The sequence below is a fragment of the Alligator mississippiensis genome, chromosome 4, assembly GCF_030867095.1.
Source record: "Alligator mississippiensis isolate rAllMis1 chromosome 4, rAllMis1, whole genome shotgun sequence".
In the NCBI taxonomy this organism is placed as follows: Eukaryota; Metazoa; Chordata; order Crocodylia; family Alligatoridae; genus Alligator; species Alligator mississippiensis.
In genome coordinates, this window is record NC_081827.1 from 122109365 (window position 1) to 122129687 (window position 20323).

The following is a 20323-nucleotide window of genomic DNA, read 5'->3' on the forward strand; positions in this document are numbered from 1 at the left end:
TTTGGGCCCCTCACTTCAGGAAGGATATGGATAAGCTTGAAAGAGTCCAGAAGAGAGCAACCCACATGATCAAAGGCCAAGACAGCAAGCCTGAGGAGAAGCTGAGGGACATGGGACTCTTCAGCCTGCAGAAAAGAAGGCTCAGGGGGGACTTAGTGGCAGCCTATAAGTACATAAGTGTGAGGGGTGCACCAGGATCTGGAAGAACAGTTGTTCACCGGGGCTTCCCAAGGAAAAACAAGGTCTAATGGCCACAAACTTCTGGAAAGCCAATTTAAACTGCACATAAAGAAAAACTTCTTTATGGTCCGAGTGTCCAGGGTCTGGAACAGATTCCCCCCAGAGGTGGTGGAAGAACCTACTCTGGGCTCACTCAAATGGCATTTGGATGCTTATCTTATGGGAGTCATTTGACCACAGCAGACTTCCTGCCTATGGCAGCAGGGCTGGACTCGATGATCTTGTGAAGTCCCTTCTAGCCCCTAATGTCTATGAATCTATAAGCAGTGTACAATGACACAAAGGCAAACAGTGATGTTTTTAAAGTGTATTCTGGCTTTGCAGAATGTGCATGCTCCTCACCTATGAGGAAAACTTATTTTTAAAACATTGGTTCTCCACTGAGAATTTAGGTGCAGGTGCTTGACTGCTGCTCTGTCTAAGAATGGTGCTGGCTTGGTGGGAGGAGGGATGTTCCTGTTACCCACAATATGGGTGCAGGAACTAGAAAGATCTCTTGCTTGTTGCTTGGGTTCAGAGTTGTGGAGCTTGTACTTTGGAAGAGAATGAGAATATCAGAATGGTATGTATCTTGACAGTGGTGCAGAATGCAGTCATGCAGTGCTCTGCATAGTTTCTTTCCCAGGAGCAGTACTTCATTGTATGCAAGTGGTGTACCTCAGGGCATTTCAAGATCTGACAAGTGACAGGAGTGCTACAGTATGTGTTGCAGAAGCACAACCACTGCCAGAGATCAGATCCTCACTTCTCAATGGAATGAGCAGCAGTGAGGAAGGGGTGGGGGGAGGAGCGGGAAGGCAGATGCCTAGTAGAAAGGAAGGAGTTAAAAGCTTCTGAAGATATGAAGAAACAAAGGTGGAGTGAAATATAAAGAGAAGGGAGACGTAGCTCAGAGGCTCCACTATTCTAAACAGGTAAGCAAAATATTAGCAAGTGGCAGCAGTAAACTAAGGTTTATTATTGGGTGTTAAAGTAGAAGTTAAAGTCACTATCAAGCCTCATGATGGTTTCTGTAAGAAAGAACAGTATGTATGGGTCTCAGAAATGGGTGGGGGAGGGCAGTGTGCCTTCCTCAAACTTAAATAATTCTTGCACTTTTTAATGAGACAGTAACACCAGAGTTTAGAGCAGGGATGGGCAATTATTTCAGTTGATGGGCCACTTAATTAGTTTTGGTGAACTGTCGAGAGCCGCACACAAAATCTTTCAGAAGGTATAATTTTAACAAATTATACATAAAAAAAAAAATAAAAAAAATTACACTCTAAAAATCAAACATCGATTATACCATACTCTTAATTTCAAAAAATATTTTTGTGCTGATTTATGGGGGCATTTTTTAGTTGTGTATATAAAGGTGATTACATAACAGCTCAAAATAGTCTTATTCTTGCATATAGTGTGTGGTGGTGGGAGGTGGGGGTTGGGTGTACGTGTGTGTGGATGGGGCTTGTATGTGCACTAGGTCCCAGGAGCTGGGGGGGGGGGGGGGGGGGCACATGCAGAAGAGCTCACCTGGGCAGTGCAAGTGCAGGGGCAATCCAACCCCCTCCCCCATCTGGCCCACAGCTGCTAACCACTCCTACCCAGGGCCGCCTTCACCTTGCTCTTACCTGCACCCACCCCATGACTGCCGACAACCCCAGCCTTGGCCGGCACACGCAGCTTCCTAGTGGGGCTGTTCTTGCAGTTGCCCAGGTACTACTTGACTCCTCCTGCCCCTGCTGCACTGCTGCAGTTGAGGGGGACGCTGCAGCGGAGCAGTTCCTACTCCAGTGGGTGGGGCTCCAGCTGAAGCTCCTGGACACCTTCCAACCACTCAGCCATCTGCAGGTGGCTACTCATGGCATCAGGCAGGCAGAGCAGGTGGAAGGTGGCTCAGGGCTAGAGCTGGAGCCCCACACACTGGACAAGTAACCACACAAGGCTGCAGCTTGCCCCTGCCTGGAGCAGCACTGCAGGAGGAGGAGGAGGAGTAGCTGCTGGAGGCAGGTGAAGCTTTACAGCACTTGTACAGCTGCAGCAGTGGCAAGAGCAGGCATGCTGGGAAACTGTGCACACTGGCTAGGACTGGGGTGGACTGTTGATGGGCACTGGGCAGGAACATGGCATGAGCTCCCCCAGACAGGAGTGGGTGGGCCTTAACCCCATGTGGAGCACTGCAGGGGTAGCTGTGGCATGGATACAATCAGTTGGCTGTCTGGATCTGTTTTGCAGGCCATATTTTGCTCACCCCTGGTTTACAGGGATTCAGCCAGCTGAAAACTTTGATTTGCACTCCTAAATACAAAAAAAAAAATCTAAATGATTTGCCTCTTCCACTCCTAGTTGCTGCAGTATAATGAAATGTGAAGTTCAAGCTTCAGTAAACTGCAGAAAGAAACTCAGATATTTTTGTCGCTTCAGAAGAGAGAACAAGGGGGAGAGCTTGAAGTAATTATAAGAAACCTTTTTCGGGGACATTTGTTTTCTCCATGCTGCCCTCTTTTTGTCTCCTATTTTTGTTGCAGCTCTTCTTTATTGAGAGGCTAAGCTCTTAGGGACAGGGACCATGACATTATTGCTTGTTTGTACAATGCCTAGACCAGCAGAGCCCAGATTCTCAACTGGTGTTACTGCAATACAGATAACAAAGGGGAAAATGCAAGCATTATATTTTGATCCATCTAAGCGAGGTTATGTCAATCTAAATGCCTAGCCATGTAGACAATCCAGAATTTAAATCACCCAAAAAATGGAATGCCTGATCTAAATTAATTCATCTCAGGAGGTGAATTAACTTTAGGTTGGCCTTGGTTTACCTGAACTAAGATGGGTTAACTGTGCCTAATGAATGCCTGCACATGTTCATAGCACAGGCTTGGGGCTGGGAAAGCCCCGCCACTAGGGCTATGCTGTTGTTTTAACACCCCACCACCACCATACACACACACTCCCAGACCAAACCCCCCATATCCCATCAGCCCCCCTTCTCCTCCTCCCCTCCCAATTCACATCCAGCTGCCTAGGTGAACACCTGCAGGCAGCAGAACCTGACACCAGACTCAGGTTTAGGCAGCTTAAAATAAGCTGCCTAGTCTGAGTCAAGTGATTTCAATGCTTGTTTGCACCCAAATAAACTTCTGAAATTCAAATAACTAAAAAGGTGGGAAGAAATTTTAATCCTCCATGTGAGAAGTTGGGTAGAGCTGGTTATAAAAGCAGGGAGATAGCTTTTCCATGAAAAAAAACATAGTTTGATCAAAATTGAAATACTTTGTGAAATTATATTAATTTGACTGCTTTGTTTTCATTTGCACGAAAAAAAGAAGAGGAGGAAAATCTGACAATGCTGAACTGTCCTGCTCCCTGGAGAGACAAAAAAAATGTGGAAGGTTTATTCTTAAAACCTATTGACTTTATGAACCATCAATAATATTTGTGCTGTTTAGATACATTTCATTCCAGCAGCTTTATAATACTTCACATGTCCCTCTGCCTACAGCATGAAGATGACCAAAGTCAGTTTAATCTGAATCAGCTGTTGGGATATCCATGTATTTGGAAACTATCCAGGTAAGACTATTAATAGATTGGAGCAGCTGCAGTTATATCTGCGTTTATTTGCAGTCAGCACCTATGTCTTCTAGAACCATAATTTCAGAGCCCAAGGGGATACATAGATGGCACCTATTGAAACAGAATTAATGCAACAGTTTTTATTTATGACCCCTTCCCTTATGTGTCAGAAATGAATAATAATCTATATAGAAGCATAGAAAATTAGGGTTGGAAGTGGCCTCAGGAGGTCATCTAATCCAACCCCCTGCTCAAAGCAGGACCAACTGTGGCTGGAATGATCTAGTTGGGGATTTGTCGAGGCAGGACTTAAAAACCTCCAAGGATGGAAATTCCACCACCTCTCTAGGTAACCCATTCTAGTGCTTTACCACCCTCCTAGTGAGAGAGTTTTTCCTAATATCCAACCTAAACCTCCTTCGCTGCAACTTGAGACCATTGCCCCTTATCCTGTCATCTGTCACCACTGAAAACAGTCTAGCTCCATCCTCTTTGGAACCATTGTTCAGGTACTTAAACGTGTCTATCAAATCTTTCCTCTGTCTTCTCTTCTGCAGACTAAATAAGCCCAGTTTCCTCAGCCTCTCTTCACTGTGCCCCAACCTCCTAACCATTTTCATTGCCCTTCTCTGGACTCTCTTCAGCTTGTCTTTTCTATAGTAGGGGGGACCAAAACTGGACACAGTACTCCAGATGTGGCCTCATCAGTGCAGAATGGAGCAGAATAATCACTCCCCTCAATCTGGTGGTAACACTCCTACTAATGCATCCCAGTATGCTGTTAGTCTTCACAACAAGGGCACACTGTTGACCCATATCAAGCTTATTGTCCACTATAACCCCCAGGTCCTTTTCTGCAGAGCTATTGCTTAGCCAATTGGTCCTAAGCCTGTGGCAGTGCCTGGAATTGTTCCATCCTAAGTGCAGTCCACCCTTAAAATAGAGGATTGAGCCAAAGATATCTCAAAAGGTTCAACAAGGACAAGTGCAAATGTAAAGTGTAACTTCACCCTTAGTTTCTTAGAGCTCTCCCCAAATTTGTTTTTCTCCTTGATATAATGGAGTTGCATCCTTCATGCCAACCAAAACATAAGTAAGCCTATTGGCTAGGGGCAGACATTACACATATATTGGTATAAGTGATCAGAAACCAGTTCAAATCTGTAACACAACAGAAGGTCAATGAACATAAACTGCTTTCAAAATGGCTGAAACCAGTTTAAGATCAACCTGGGTGGATGTAGTATCAGACTTGAACTAATTAAGGTTAAATTGGTTTATTGAACTTCTGCCCCAGATCATTTTCATTATTTATCCAATTATTTGTTTCTTGTCATATAAAGTTTCTGGCCTTCTTCATTGTCAAAGAATTTTTGCATTATAACATATGGTGAAAGGTGCTTCCTATGCATCTCAATATTTGTGTTACCCATATAATCAATTGATTATTTCTTCCTTCTGCCACATTTGCAAAAAACAAGGTCTCTTGCTAAATGTCAAAAACACTCGAGATATGAACTCTATTTACCCACCCCTTCTCCCTCATCCTGTGGGATGCTGACTGCAGTGCTATTTAGAACGACCTAACTCCCGGCATTAGAAAAGAATAATGAAACAGAAGAACAAGCAACTGTCTCATTGCATCCTTCTGCTCCACCATCTGTTGTCTCTTGTTTTATTCTTAGATTATAAGTGTCCAGAGACAGGGACAGTATTTTCACACACACACACACCCCATGTATGTTTACCAACTAACACAATGGATTTCTGAGTAGAATCCCTTAAGCACTATAGAAATAAAAAATAATAAACATCAGCAGCCCTTTTTAAAATAATACTGCAATTCCCCTCCCTCTTTGTATTTTCCCTGAACTTGCTCTTTAGCCACTCATCAGTAAATAGATTTTCACACACTCTGTACTAAAAGGAGATTTAGCAGAGACCTTTCAGGCTATAGCTCTACTACATAGTTAACTCAAAGATAAATAACTCATGTTAGTGGCTCTTGAGTTAACCTAGCTCATTTGAGAGTGCCTACATGACAAAACCATAGTTGATATAACCATGATTATGTTAGCAGCACTGTATAATATGCTAATTTAGCCTGTAGTTTATACCCCTCCTAAACCAGCCCAAGTTAAGTGTCTAGACTGAGAGAAAGATGTATAGCCACCAGGTGGGTTGTAACATGGTTTACCACAGAACTGTCTAATCTTTATTGTTGCCCCACTAGTACAGCCCTCCAGTCTTCTCTAATGTGTGTGAAGGATGAGGGCTCTATAATCACAGTGTTGTGGTAAGTGGATGGGATTTGAATTACCAACTGCCCTTGTGTCATAAATCCTGTTATTCTGTAGTGAAGGTGAGCCCTTAGTCTTACAATTTAATGTTGATTATTTCTCAATTTCCATTCTTGCCCATTTGTAACAATTTCTGTTCAGCTGGCCCTGTCACAATGGCCCTGTCACAATGATCAGGGAGCAAGATCATGAAAGCAATATCTTTGGCTGACTGCCCTGCAATTGGAGGTATTATTGCAGCATGATGCAGCTGTATCTAAGCTCAGCTAGTAGCAAAGATGCAGTGAAAAGGGCTTCAGCATGGTCTGTATAAACCTTGCTGGAACCATGAGTGTACTTGAGCAGTCAGCCTATGATGACGTTCAAGTCACTTGAGCATGTCTACATGAGATACCACGTCGCCATACCAATGAGCAGTAGCAGCTAAAAATAACTGTACAGCGACGGGACTGTGCAGTAACACCACTTACTACACCATCATTTAGTCCTAGCTTAAACAAGTACTGAATGACTGCACAGTAACAACTGTACAGTCTGCCACACATGTAGACGCATGCACTGTGTCTTAATTTCTATTAGTAACTGAGATAGTTTGATCAAAGCTATCTTGAGTATGCCTAACCCTTCTACAATCAGAAGTATAATAATTAGAGGTATTGCTTTTGTCCCAGAGAATGTGTTGGTCAAGAAAGAAAAGGCTCATAACCTTTTAAGATGTCATGAGCTTGCACAGGGTGAAGTAACAAAAACAAGCTAGGATCTTAGCCCGATAAATCAACAGATAGCTCTCACAAGCAAGCATGTAACTGTAATAAAGCAAATCCATACATCCACTAGAAGATCCTACATTTATACCCCACACTGTAAGACCTGCATACAGTAAAAAAAAAAAAAAAAAAAAAAAAGCAACCCTGAATGTCAGTAGAATTGAAACCTGTTACACCAGGGCTGAACTTGGCCCATAACCTTCAACATCAAGTTGTCCTTAAATGTGACATAATGACAGACTTGATGCATGCAGTTAGATAAGATTTTTTTTAAGAACCATACGTAGCATATTGAAAAATGGTCTTTTGAAGAGGAAACATGGAATTACTCCAGAAAAAATGCTGCTTCTAGGAAATTAAAAATTGAATGCTGTAATAGGTATAGCATGCAACTACCTACATTCTCACAGAAAGGCAAACCAACATCTAAGAGTGGTTCTCCCACATTTTTACCTCACGTTATAAAAACTCTAGCAATAAATGTAACTGAACTAATAGGTATTCTTGCCAGAATAAGATGGTCTAGGTTTCTAATGATCTCATATATAGTAATTATAATAATGCATACATTTTATTATGGCAACTTCCATTTTATTCCCTTTAAAAACACAACTGGGTATAAAATAGCTGTACTTTTAAAGAACTAAACAAAAAACCAAACTCTGCGTCAATTATTGAAATCTCTATGTTAATACCCTGATTAATAAGACTGAGAGGGGACTTGGAGGCTGTCTATAAGTATGTAAGGGGTGAATATTGGGAGCTGGGAGAAAAACTGGTCATTAGGCTGCTCCAGGGGAGGATAAGGAGCAATGGCCATAAACTGTCAGAGGATGGTTTCAGGTTGGATGTAAGGAAGAACTTCTTTATGGAAAGGGTGACCAGAATCTGGAATAGGCTTCCCAAGGAGGTGGTGCAGCCCCCAACCTTGGGAGTTTTCAAGAGGAGATTGGGTAGACACCTTGCTGGGATCATTTGATCTCAGCAGTATTCCTGCCCAGAGCAGGGGGGTTGGACTCAATAATCTTTTGAGACCCTTCTAGCCCTTATTTTCTATGATTTTATGATTCTGTGTGTATACACAAGATGATATTAACAGATCCATGGATATTCAATATACAGTATACAATGTACACGCTGAAGGAACAGTGCATATTCCTGGTTCTGCAGACGTGGTCAGATAATCTTTAGAAGTTAGAGATGGGAGAGAAAGGCGTTCCCATCCCATTAAAAGGGCATTGGTCATTAACACAGAGCATGATGGGAAATTTAACTGTAAGAAAGAGGAAAAATGGCATCAGTCTTAACCAGACACATGCACTGCATTCCTACTTAGCATGAGTTACCCATCTGGCTCTTGAAAAGGCTATGCAAAAATAGGAGAGGGAACTAAATGCTCCCTACACTTTGTTTATGATTTGCGAATGTAGAAAGCTATTTTAAAAAAATAGGGCATGCTGCTGCATCTGTTTCCACAGCTAGGACCACACCAGCTTTTTTCTTCCAGTTCATTGTTTTAGGAGAGGATTTGCAAGTTCTGCTGAGTGGTGTGTCTGCCTGGTTTGAGCTTGGTGGTCTAGTTTGGTTGACAGTTTACAGAGCTTTACCTCACTGTTCAGTCCTGGTCAGTCCATTTCCAATATATCAAGTGTAAGATAAGAGAGTGAACTCCTTTCTGTTTTCATATGGTGGTAAATAGATGGTGATTCTTTTTTTTCCTACCCTTTTTCCCCCTTCCCCCCTCCTGATATCCAGGCAGAACCTTGTTGCAATAACGATGAAATATGAGCATCAACTGGAGCAGCTATTACAAAATGAGGTATTTCCTTTTCAGCCTGTTTAACCAGAAAAGCATTTGCTTACCTGTGAAAAGTATGTAATTGTTAATCTGCCTCAAAATGAATTAATGGGGATTCTTTAATCAAAGCTGTTTAATCTGATTTGAGAAGGGTATAGATTCAGTTAATAAAAATGAACTTCTAAATTAGGAAAAAATGCTACAAGTTTAAAACATCCAAGGTAAATATTTCCTATGCTTGGGGACACTAAAAAGGAAGAAAGGTTTTGGGGGTTTTTTTGGTCAACAGTAATAGGATTACATCTTGTTTCTGTGAAGGATACAACTGTTTAAGTCTGCAGAATTAGGCTCCCATCCTGCAAACTCTTAAACATGTGCTTTAATGTAAGCATTTGTTAATGGGGCTGCCCACATGAATCAATTTTGGCATAAGCTTGAGTGTTTGAAGGCTCAGGTTTAGATGGAAAGACTCATGGGGTTGCTCTTGACAATTTCAGGACTTCTCTGAAAGTGTTGCAAATAAATCTTCATTTTAGTCCATCCATTCCTAAACTCTGCCCTACCTAAACCCAAATGCAGGTGTGTGTTTATTTGAAAGATAATTTGGATGGGAATGAGGATGGCAAAGGACGATTTGAGCTGAGTTGGGAATAATGACACACATTCATTTCTATTTTTGTTTAAACTGGTTCATTCATCATTTTGATGTATGATTGGGGAATAGAAAGGAAATGCAACACCTTGGTGAATCACAAAAAGTCTTTATGCAGCAGCTTTGAGCCTGTTCAGTTTTATGCAGTAGAATTTTAGCTAAATATGCTAAAATAAGGAACTAATTTTCAGTAAATTAGTAATATTCCACTGTGTTTTAGGAGACTTCTCTCCACCTGCTTCCCTCTCCCCTAGTTTTACTGTTTCAGGATATTTTTGAGCAGTGGATATTTCTATTTTGCATTCCAAGAAAACAGCTAAAACATTCTACAAAAAAGTCTACATTTATGTGAAAATTATTAATACATTTCTGGTGTAGAACCTATAAAAATATGCCAGGTATGCCATTGCAGCATAGAACACATTTTAACACAGATAGATATGTTTAATGTACATCCAAAAATGGAATTCTCAGCTTTGATGATCATGGGACATAGATCAGCCACGCAGCACCTAATGTGATGGCAGTATCAAGCTAAGGCCCTGAATTTGAAATCACAGAGGCATTTGCTTAACCATGAGCAGTCCCTTTTAAATGTAGGAGAACTACTTATTTTAAAAAGCTGGGCACATGCCTATGCATGTCAAGGTTCAGGGATCCCAAATCAGGTCCTCTGGATACTTCATCAGTAAAATGCCTTGGGGAGTAACCCCAAGTAACCCGAGTATACTCTACCTACCTGGGTTTCCTGAGATGCTCCAGAGCAGCAAGTTACTGCATAAGTCTGTTAAAAACTGAAGACTCAAGCATGGGTGTTGAGAATGTGTTCAGAGCAGCCTTATGAGTAAACTTCTGGCTCTGGAATATGTCAACAGACTCAGCTATACAGATCAAGTTCATTCCCATTTTTGCCAAAACCCAATGCTGAAACTGCATTGGAAAGTACATTTCTTTATGAAGTGTACTTCCATGAAATACAGTTAATCATCTACATCTAAAGCACTGGGACCTAAAGCATAACAGCTTAGAATTGAAAGAGCCATACCAGGCGTCCTGCTTGGAGCAGGGGGTTGGACTAGATGACCTCCTGAGGTCCCTTCCAACCCTAATTTTCTATGATTCTATGCAGAACTTTGGTTTTAAAAAGAAGAAAAAAAAAAACCCCAGCTATACCTCACAGTCTATGTCTTTCAATTAGCACTGCACAGTGTTGCAGATGTACGGAGCTCCCTCCAATTTGCCTTTACTAAAGATATTTTTACCTTGAGTTGACTAGCAATCAGTAAACTTAAATAGTTATCATTGCAAAGTCTAGTCTGGCCATTCCCTAGTCATTTATCTAAATGGTATTTAACCTGGAATAGTCGCACCCCGTGTCAGTATGTGACAGAGATCTGGGACAGGGGTTGGCAACCTACAACCCATGGGCCACTTGTAGTCTTCAAAGAGATTGCATATGGCTTGAGTGACACAGGGCAGCACTGGGGATGGGAAGCGCGTAGCCCTGCAGAGCGGCCAATACCTTTTGGAGCCTACCAGTTACTTTCATAGCTACACTTACCCTTGCTGCAAAGGATCCACATATCTCTACCTGACTCAAGAAGCCTATGGGCCAATGAGAGGCAAAGCGCTGCTCGCCTTGGTACTGGCTACTGGGGATGACCTAGTCGGCGACCTAGTGATCGATGGGAAGCTGGGTGACAGTGACCACGAGCTGATCACCTTCACCATCCGCCGAAAAGCTGGCAAGTCAGTCAGCAACACAGAAGTCCTTGACTTCAGGAAAGCTGACTTGGACAAGCTCAGGAGGCTTGTCAGTGAGGCCCTAAGGGACCATGACCACGGAGAGAAGGGAGTTCAAGAAGAGTGGTTGCTCCTCAAGGGAGCGATCCTCAAAGCACAAACTAAGTCTATTCCATCTCGGAGGAAAGGCAGCAGGAGGGCACAGCAGCCCCCCTGGCTCTCCAGGGACCTAGCAGACCTCCTGAGGCTAAAAAGAAAGGCCTACAAAGGATGGAAGATGGGAGTCACCTCCAAGGAGGATTATTCTGCACTGGTCCGGTCCTGTAGGGAGCAGACCAGGAAAGCCAAGGCTGCAACTGAACTCCAACTAGCTTTGAGCATCAAGGACAATAAAAAGTCCTTTTTCAGATATGTGGGGAGCCGAAGGAAAAGCAGGGGCAACATTGGACCCCTGCTGAACCAGATGGGGTAACTGACAACTGATGCCCAGGAAAAAGCCAACCTATTAAATAGGTACTTTGAGTCGGTCTTTCATCAGTCCCATGGGACGCTCGTGCCCGCTACAGGGCCGGGAAGTCCGGGTGAGGGTGATCCCCTGCCCTCCATTAATGCTGACTTCGTGAAGGAACATCTTGAGAAGCTGGATACCTTCAAGTCAGCCGGCCCTGACAATCTTCACCCCAGGGTACTCAAGGAGCTGGCGAGCATCATAGCCCAGCCTCTAGCATGGATCTTTGAAAACTCTTGGTGCTCTGGTGTAGTGCCCGAAGACTGGAAGAAGGCCAACGTGGTGCCTATCTTCAAGAAAAGGAGGAAAGTGGATCCAGCAAACTATAGGCCCATTAGCCTGACTTCTATCCTGGGGACGATCTTAGAAAAGTTTATTAAAGAGGCCATCCTTAATGGACTGGCCAACGCCAACATCTTAAGGGATAGCCAGCACAGGTTTGTTGTGGGTAGGTCTTGCTTGACCAATCTCATTTCCTTCTATGACCAGGTGACCTATCACCTGGACAAGGGAGAAGAGATTGATGTCATATATCTTGACTTCAAAAAAGCCTTCGATCTGGTGTCCCATGATCGTCTCTTGGAGAAACTGGCCAGTTGTCGCCTTGGGTCCTCCACGATCCACTGGCTGGAAAATTGGCTCCAGGGTCGGACCCAGAGGGTAGTAATTGATGGAAGTCACTCATCGTGGTGTCCTGTGACCAGTGGGGTCCCCCAAGGCTCTGTCCTTGGACCCATACTGTTCAACAAGGAGGTACACGGTCCCACTAGGGGGAATGCCATACTGGATCTGGTATTGGCAACAGGGGATGACATGGTAGGGGACCTCCAGATCAGTAGCCATCTGGGGGACAGTGATCACCTAATAATAGAATTCACCATAAGACGTCGAGTGGGTAAGGTAACTAGTAGGGTGAAAGTGCTAGACTTTAGGAAAGCTGATCTCAATGAACTCAGGCGATTAGTCAAGGACGCACTGCAGAGTAGGATTTTTGAAGGGATGGGAGCCCAAGAAGGGTGGCTGTGCCTAAAGGAAACGCTCCTTCGGGCACAAAGCAAGACGATCCCAGAGCGAGGCAAAAGAGGGAAAGGGACCAGGAGGCTTCCCTGGCTGACCACAGAAATCCAGGGCAGCCTAAGGGCCAAAAGGGGAGCACATAAAAAGTGGAAACAGGGAGAGATCACCAAAGACAAATATACCTCCTCTGCTCGTGCTTGTAGGGAGGCAGTTAGGTGGGCCAAAGCTACCATGGAGCTGAGGATGGCAACCCAAGTAAAAGACAACAAGAAATTGTTTTTTAGACATATAGGGAGTAAAAGGAAGACCCAGGGAGGAATAGGACCCTTGCTAAATGGGCAGAAGCAATTGGTGACAGACAGGGGGGACAAGGCTGAACTCCTGAATGAGTTCTTTGCTCAGTGTTCCTAAGCGAGGGGCACGACAAGTCTCTCACTGGGCTTGTAGAGAGGCAGCAGCAAGGCGCCAGACTTCCATACGTAGATCCTGAGGTGGTGCAGAGTCACTTGGAAGAACTGGATGCCTTTAAGTCGGCAGGCCCGGATGAGCTCCATCCGAGGGTGCTGAAGGCACTGGCCGACATCATTGTAGAACCACTGGCAGGAATATTCGAACGCTCATGGCGCACGGGCCAAGTCCCGGACGACTGGAAAAGGGCCAACGTGGTCCCCATTTTCAAATAGGGGAGGAAGGAGGACCCGGGCAACTATAGGCCAGTCAGTCTCACCTCCATCCTTGGCAAAGTCTTTGAAAAAATTATCAAGGCTCACATTTGTGAGAGCCCGGCAGGGCAAATTATGCTGAGGGGAAACCAGCACGGGTTCGTGGCAGGCAGATCGTGCCTGACCAATCTAGTCTCTTTTTATGACCAGGTTACAAAACGCCTGGACACAGGAGGAGGGGTGGATGTCGTATACTTAGACTTCAGGAAGGCCTTCGATACGGTATCCCACCCCATACTGGTGAACAAGTTAAGAGGCTGTGACTTGGATGACTACACAGTCCGGTGGGTGGCGAATTGGCTGGAGGGTCGCACCCAGAGAGTTGTGGTAGATGGGTTGGTTTCGACCTGGAAGGATGTGGGCAGTGGGGTCCCGCAGGGCTCGGTCCTTGGACCGATACTCTTTAATGTCTTCAGCAGTGACTTGGACGAGGGAGTGAAATGTACTCTGTCCAAGTTTGCAGATGACACAAAGTTATGGGGAGAAGTGGACACGCCGGAGGGCAGGGAACAGCTGCAGGCAGACCTGGACAGGTTGGATAAGTGGGCAGAAAACAACAGAATGCATTCAACAAGGAGAAATGCAAAGTGCTGCACCTAGGGAGGAAACATGTCCAGCACACCTACAGCCTAGGAAATGACCTGCTGGGTGGCACAGAGGTGGAAAGGGATCTTGGAGTCCTAGTGGACTCCAAGATGAACATGAGTCGGCAGTGTGACGAAGCCATCAAAAAAGCCAATGGCACTTTATCGTGCATCAGCAGATGCATGACGAATAGGTCCAAGGAGGTGATACTTCCCCTCTATCGGGCGCTGGTCAGACCGCAGTTGGAGTACTGCGTGCAATTCTGGGCACCACACTTCAAGAAGGATGCGGATAACCTGGAGAGAGTCCAGAGAAGGGCCACTTGTATGGTTAAGGGCCTGCAGACCAAGCCCTACGAGGAGAGACTAGAGAAACTGGACCTTTTCAGTCTCCACAAGAGAAGGTTGAGAGGCGACCTTGTGGCTGCCTTTAAGTTCATCACGGGGGCACAGAAGGGAATTGGTGAGTATTTATTCACCAAGGTGTCCCCGGGGGTTACAAGAAACAATGGCCACAAGCTAGCAGAGAGCAGATTTAGACTGGACATTAGGAAGAACTTCTTCACAGTTCGAGTGGCCAAGGTCTGGAACAGGCTCCCAAGGGAGGTGGTGCTCTCCCCTACCCTGGGGGTCTTCAAGAGGAGGTTAGATGAGTATCTAGCTGGGGTCATCTAGACCCAGCACTCTTTCCTGCTTATGCAGGGGGTCGGACTCGATGATCTATTGAGGTCCCTTCCGACCCTAACATCTATGAATCTATGAACATCTTCATTAATGATGTGGACACTGGAGTCAGAAGCGGACTGGCCAAGTTCGCCGATGACACCAAACTTTGGGGAAAACATCCACACGAGAAGACAGGCAGGTGACCCAGGCTGACCTGGACAGGCTCAGAAAGTGGGCGGACGAGAATCTGATGGTGTTCAACGCTGATAAATGCAAGGTTCTCCGCCTTGGGAAGAAAAACCTGCAGCATCCTTATAGGCTCGGCACTGCTATGTTGGCTAGCACTATGGAAGAAAGAGACTTGGGGGTCATCATTGACCACAAGATGAACATGAGCCTGCAGTGCGATGATGCGGCTAGTAAAGCGACCAAAATGCTGGCTTGAATCCATAGATGCTTCTTAAGCAAATCCCGGGACGTCATTCTCCCCTTGTACTTGGCCTTAGTGAGGCCGCAGCTGGAGTACTGCGTCCAGTTTTGGGCTCCAAAATTCAAAAAGGATGTGGAGAAGCTTGAGAGAGTCCAGAGAAGAGCCACGTGCATGATCAGAGGTCAGGGAAGCAGACCCTACGATGACAGGCTGAGAGCCCTGGGGCTCTTTAGCCTGGAAAAGCGTAGGCTCAGGGGTGATCTGATGGCCACCTATAAGTTTATCAAGGGTGACCACCAGTATCTGGGAGAACGTTTGTTCACCAGAGCGCCCCAAGGGATGACGACTAGGTCGAATGGTCATAAACTACTACAAGACCGTTTCAGGCTGGACATAAGGAAGAATTTCTTTACTGTCTGAGCCCCCAAGGTCTGGAACAGCCTGCCACCAGAGGTGGTTCAAGCGCCTACATTGAACACCTTCAAGAGCAAACTCGATGCTTATCTTGCTGGGATCCTATGACCCCAGCTGACTTCCTGCCCTTTGGGCAGGGGGCTGGACTCGATGATCTTCTGAGGTCCCTTCCAGCCCTAATGTCTATGAAATCTATGAAAATCTGCAGTGAGGGTAAACAGGCAGCTTGAGCTCTTTGAGGGAATTGCTGGGGAGAGGGAGAGTGGAGATTTACAGACTATTGCGAAGGACCAGGTTGCAAACTGTGGCCAGTGGAAGCCAAAGATTGCCAACCTCTAGGGGGTATGCAAGAGAAAGGTATGGAAAAAGGGAAATGTAAAGGAGGAAAAGGCAGAAAAAGGAAAAACATGAGCAATATTTTAGGCTGTTATAGTGATTGCAGAGTAGTTGTAGTGACATTTAAGTGTTACACAGAGTATATTAAACTTAAAAAAGGAGGTATGACCTCAAAACATGGGGAGAAAAAACAAACCCCTGTTTAAGTCTGCAGTTAGAAGTCTTTACCCTACATGCCTGTTGTTTAAATTTTAATGTGTGTGTTAGCAGATAACAAATTATCACCTTTTCCCCCAGAACCATGACTATTAGGGAATACTGGGCATGTCTACATGTGCCCCTTTTAAATTGGCTTAGCCTAAAATCTCCATTTTAAATCATATTAAGCACATGTGTCTACACGTGCATGCCCTTAATGTGCCTTTAAAATGCTGATTTAAGACTATGTGATCCTAAATTTGATACCTGCATAAAGCAAGTATCAAAGTGAAGCGCGAATAGCTATGTTGCATTAGCGCATGTGTAGATGCACTAATGCACATTAATGCAGTGTGCATCAATGGACACACTACATTAATATGCATTCGCACATCTGCATGTGCACTAATACAACTTAGCTATTCACACCTAAAATCAACGTGCTTTAATGCACGTTAGTGCATCCCTGTGTGGATGCATGCTTGAATAGCCTTAAAGAGCCGTAAGGAAAGGCACATTAAGTTTAGGCATACATAAATACACATGTAGGCACTCCAATCAAGATGTATCCCTAGAAGTTAAAGTGACCCCATTAAAGGGATTAGACCAATGCAAATAAATTAATGAATGTATGAGAGAGAAAGCAAAAAAATAAATAAAAGGAATTGTGAGTTATCTGAATTCAATTTTTTCCCAAATAAATCTGATTGAATCAGTTTAAAAACACTTAAAAGTACTATGCACAGTCCCCACACTCCATGAAAAAGATATGAATCATTCATTTCAATAACAGGTACTCATATCTTGTAGTGGGAAAATAGGAAAATCCCAGGGCCTGCCAAAAGTGTGGGAAGTGGCAGGGGAAAGAGAGCTGCTACTGTAATTTGCTTTTCATCTGTGGATTCCTGCCTTGGATCTATGAAGTGGAATTACCACCTTGCACTTAGACCCCAATTCATTGCATAACGTGCTTAACGTTCAGTCACAAGCCAAATCCATGTAAAAATTCTGGTTATCTGAGAGTATACCTAGCAAGGAAGACCGTGCCGTACTTGTAGTGCAAATTCTCAAAGAATTAGTGTACAATACATTACAGTATAACATACTGTATACAGAATAAAATAGTGTACAGGTACTTTCACCAATCAAGTAGTAGTAAAGCAGCACTGGAGTGAAGGGAAATCCTGAGGCAGTGATGTACAGTACAGTACACTAAAGTTACACCCAATAGTGGCACCTAGATCATTTAAAAGTACAGTATACTTAACACTACAGCATGCATCCTGCCACTGAAATTCTGGTTAATAGAGTATCTGGGTTAGTTAAATGCTGGATAACAAAGATTTTACTGTATATACGGAAAAAAATATTTAAGTATATGCTTGAGTTTATGCCAGTGGGATTTAACTGCATGTTTAAGTGCTTTTCTGAATTCGGACCTTTTTGTCTCCTCTAGCTTTGGTTTAACCAGGCCATGGTATGGATCTTCAATAAATTGAAGCCATTTGTGGACCTATTCACCTACCCATACCTCCCAATCCCCAAATAATAGTCATCCATTGAAAAACTTTGAGATTTATAAATTCATGACTGCTTATGACATCTGTAATCAAATTTCATTCCTTGCTACTCTATATGCCTTACAGGCTAGGCAGCAGTTACTGCTATTGCAAAATGAAAAATAGTTGGTGCAGGAAAAATGAGTTGAAATCTATGGAACCATAGATTCATAGATTCATAGATGTTAGGGTCGGAAGGGACCTCAATAGATCATCAAGTCCGACCCCCTGCATAAGCAGGAAAGAGTGCTGGGTCTAGATGACCCCAGCTAGATACTCATCTAACCTCCTCTTGAAGACCCCCAGGGTAGGGGAGAGCACCACCTCCCTTGGGAGCCCGTTCCAGACCTTGGCCACTCGAACTGTGAAGAAGTTCTTCCTTATGTCCAGTCTAAATCTGCTCTCTGCTAGCTTGTGGCCATTGTTTCTTGTAACCCCCGGGGGCGCCTTGGTGAATAAATCCTCACCAATTCCCTTCTGTGCCCCCGTGATGAACTTATAGGCAGCCACAAGGTCGCCTCTCAACCTTCTCTTGCGGAGGCTGAAAAGGTCCAGTTTCTCTAGTCTCTCCTCGTAGGGCTTGGTCTGCAGGCCCTTGACCATACGAGTTGCCCTTCGCTGTACCCTCTCCAGGTTATCCGCATCCTTCTTGAAGTGTGGCGCCCAGAATTGCACGCAGTACTCCAACTGCGGTCTGACCAACGCCCTATAGAGGGGAAGTATCACCTCCCTGGACCTATTTGTCATGCATCTGCTGATGCACAATAAAGTGCCATTGGCTTTTCTGATGGCTTCGTCACACTGCTGGCTCATGTTCAACTTGGAGTCCACTAGGACTCCAAGATCCCTTTCCACCTCTGTGCCACCCAGCAGGTCATTCCCTAGGCTGTAGGTGTGCTGGACATTTTTCCTCCCTAGGTGCAGCACTTTGCATTTCTCCTTGTTGAACTGCATCCTGTTGTTTTCTGCCCACTTGTCCAGCCTATCCAGGTCTGCCTGCAGCTGTTCCCTGCCCTCCGGCGTGTCCACTTCTCCACATAGCTTTGTGTCATCTGCAAACTTGGACAGAGTACATTTCACTCCCACGTTCAAGTCGCTGATGAAGACATTAAAGAGTATCGGTCCAAGGACCGAACCCTGCGGGACCCCACTGCCCACACCCTTCCAGGTCGAGACCGACCCATCTACCATGACTCTTTGGGTGCGACCCTCTAGCCAATTCGCCACCCACCGGACTGTACAGTCATCCACATCACAGCCTCTTAACTTGTTCACCAGTATGGGGTGGGATACCGTATCGAAGGCCTTCCTGGAGTCCAAGTATACGACATCCACCCCTCCTCCTGTGTCCAGGCGTTTTGTAACCTGGTCATAGAAAGAGACTAGGTTGGTCAGGCACGATCTGCCCGCCACAAACCCATGCTGGTTTCCCCTCAGCATAATTTGTCCTGCCGGGCTCTCACAAATGTGAGCCTTGATAATTTTTTCAAAGACTTTACCAAGGATGGAGGTGAGACTGACCGGCCTATAGTTGCCCGGGTCCTCCTTCCTCCCCTTTTTGAAAATGGGGACCACGTTAGCCCTTTTCCAGTCCTCCGGGACTTGGCCCGTGCGCCACGAGCATTCGAATATTCCCGCCAGTGGCTCTGCAATGACGTCGGCCAGTGCCTTCAGCACCCTCAGATGGAGCCCATCCGGGCCTGCCGACTTAAAGGCATCCAGTTCTTCCAAGTGACTCTGCGCCACCTCAGGATCTACGCATGTTAGTCTGGCGCCTTGCTGCTGCCTCCCTACAACCCCAGTGAGAGACTTGTCGTGCCCCTCGCTTAGGAACACTGAGGCAAAGAACTCGTTGAGGAGTTTAGCCTTGTCCCCCCTGTCTGTCACCAATTGCTTCTGCCCATTTAGCAGGGGTCCTATTCCTCCCTGGGCCTTCCTTTTACTCCCAATATATCTAAAAAACAATTTCTTGTTGTCCTTTACTTGGGTTGCCATCCTCGGCTCCATGGTAGCTTTGGCCCGCCTAACTGCCACCCTACAAGCACGAGCAGAGGAGGTATATTCATCTTTGGTGATCTCACCCTGTTTCCACTTTTTATGTGCTCCCCTTTTGGCTCTTAGGCTGCCCTGGATTTCTCTGGTCAGCCATGGAAGCCTCCTGGCCCCTTTCCCTCTTTTGCCTCGCTCGGGGATCGTCTTGCTTTGTGCTCAAAGGATCATTTCCTTTAGGCACAGCCACCCTTCTTGGGCACCCATCCCATCAAAACTCCTACTCTGCAGTGCTTCCTTGACTAATCGCCTGAGTGCAATGAGATCAGCTTTCCTAAAGTCTAGCACTTTCACCCTACTAGTTACCTTACCCACTCGCCGTCTTATGTTGAATTCTATTATAAGGTGATCACTGTCTCCCAGATAGCTACCGATCTGGAGGTCCCCTATCATGTCATCCCCTGTTGCCAATACCAGATCCAGTATGGCATTCCCCCTAGTGGGACCATGCACCTCCTGTGTCAGGTGGAGGTCCTGTACACAAGTTAGAAACCTGCGTGAGCGATGGGACCTTGCTGTCTGCGTCTCCCAGCAGATGTCCGGGTAGTTTAGGTCCCCCATGACTACCGCCTCTTTAGCTTTTATGGTCTCTGAGAGTTGCCTCAGGAGCCCCGCATCTATTTCTTCCCCTTGGTGTGGGGGTCTGTAACAGACCCCTACCACCAAATCCCTTTCTCCTTGCCCCCCATGTAGCCTAACCCACAATCCTTCTACTTCCTCAACCTCGGATTCTGTCTTGATGAGGGTTGATGTGTATTGCTCACTGACATAAAGTGCAACCC

The 20323-nt window shown here is 45.2% G+C and overlaps 1 protein-coding gene across 1 annotated transcript in view; it reads left to right on the forward strand.

Annotated features, from left to right (window-relative positions):
* Positions 1-20323, forward strand: part of PIK3C2G (phosphatidylinositol-4-phosphate 3-kinase catalytic subunit type 2 gamma) — a 372292-nt gene that overhangs the window by 62382 nt on the left and 289587 nt on the right. The window contains 2 exon segments of the mRNA XM_059726204.1: positions 3725-3795; positions 8621-8684. Of these exon segments, the coding sequence (XP_059582187.1) occupies positions 3725-3795; positions 8621-8684 (135 nt within the window).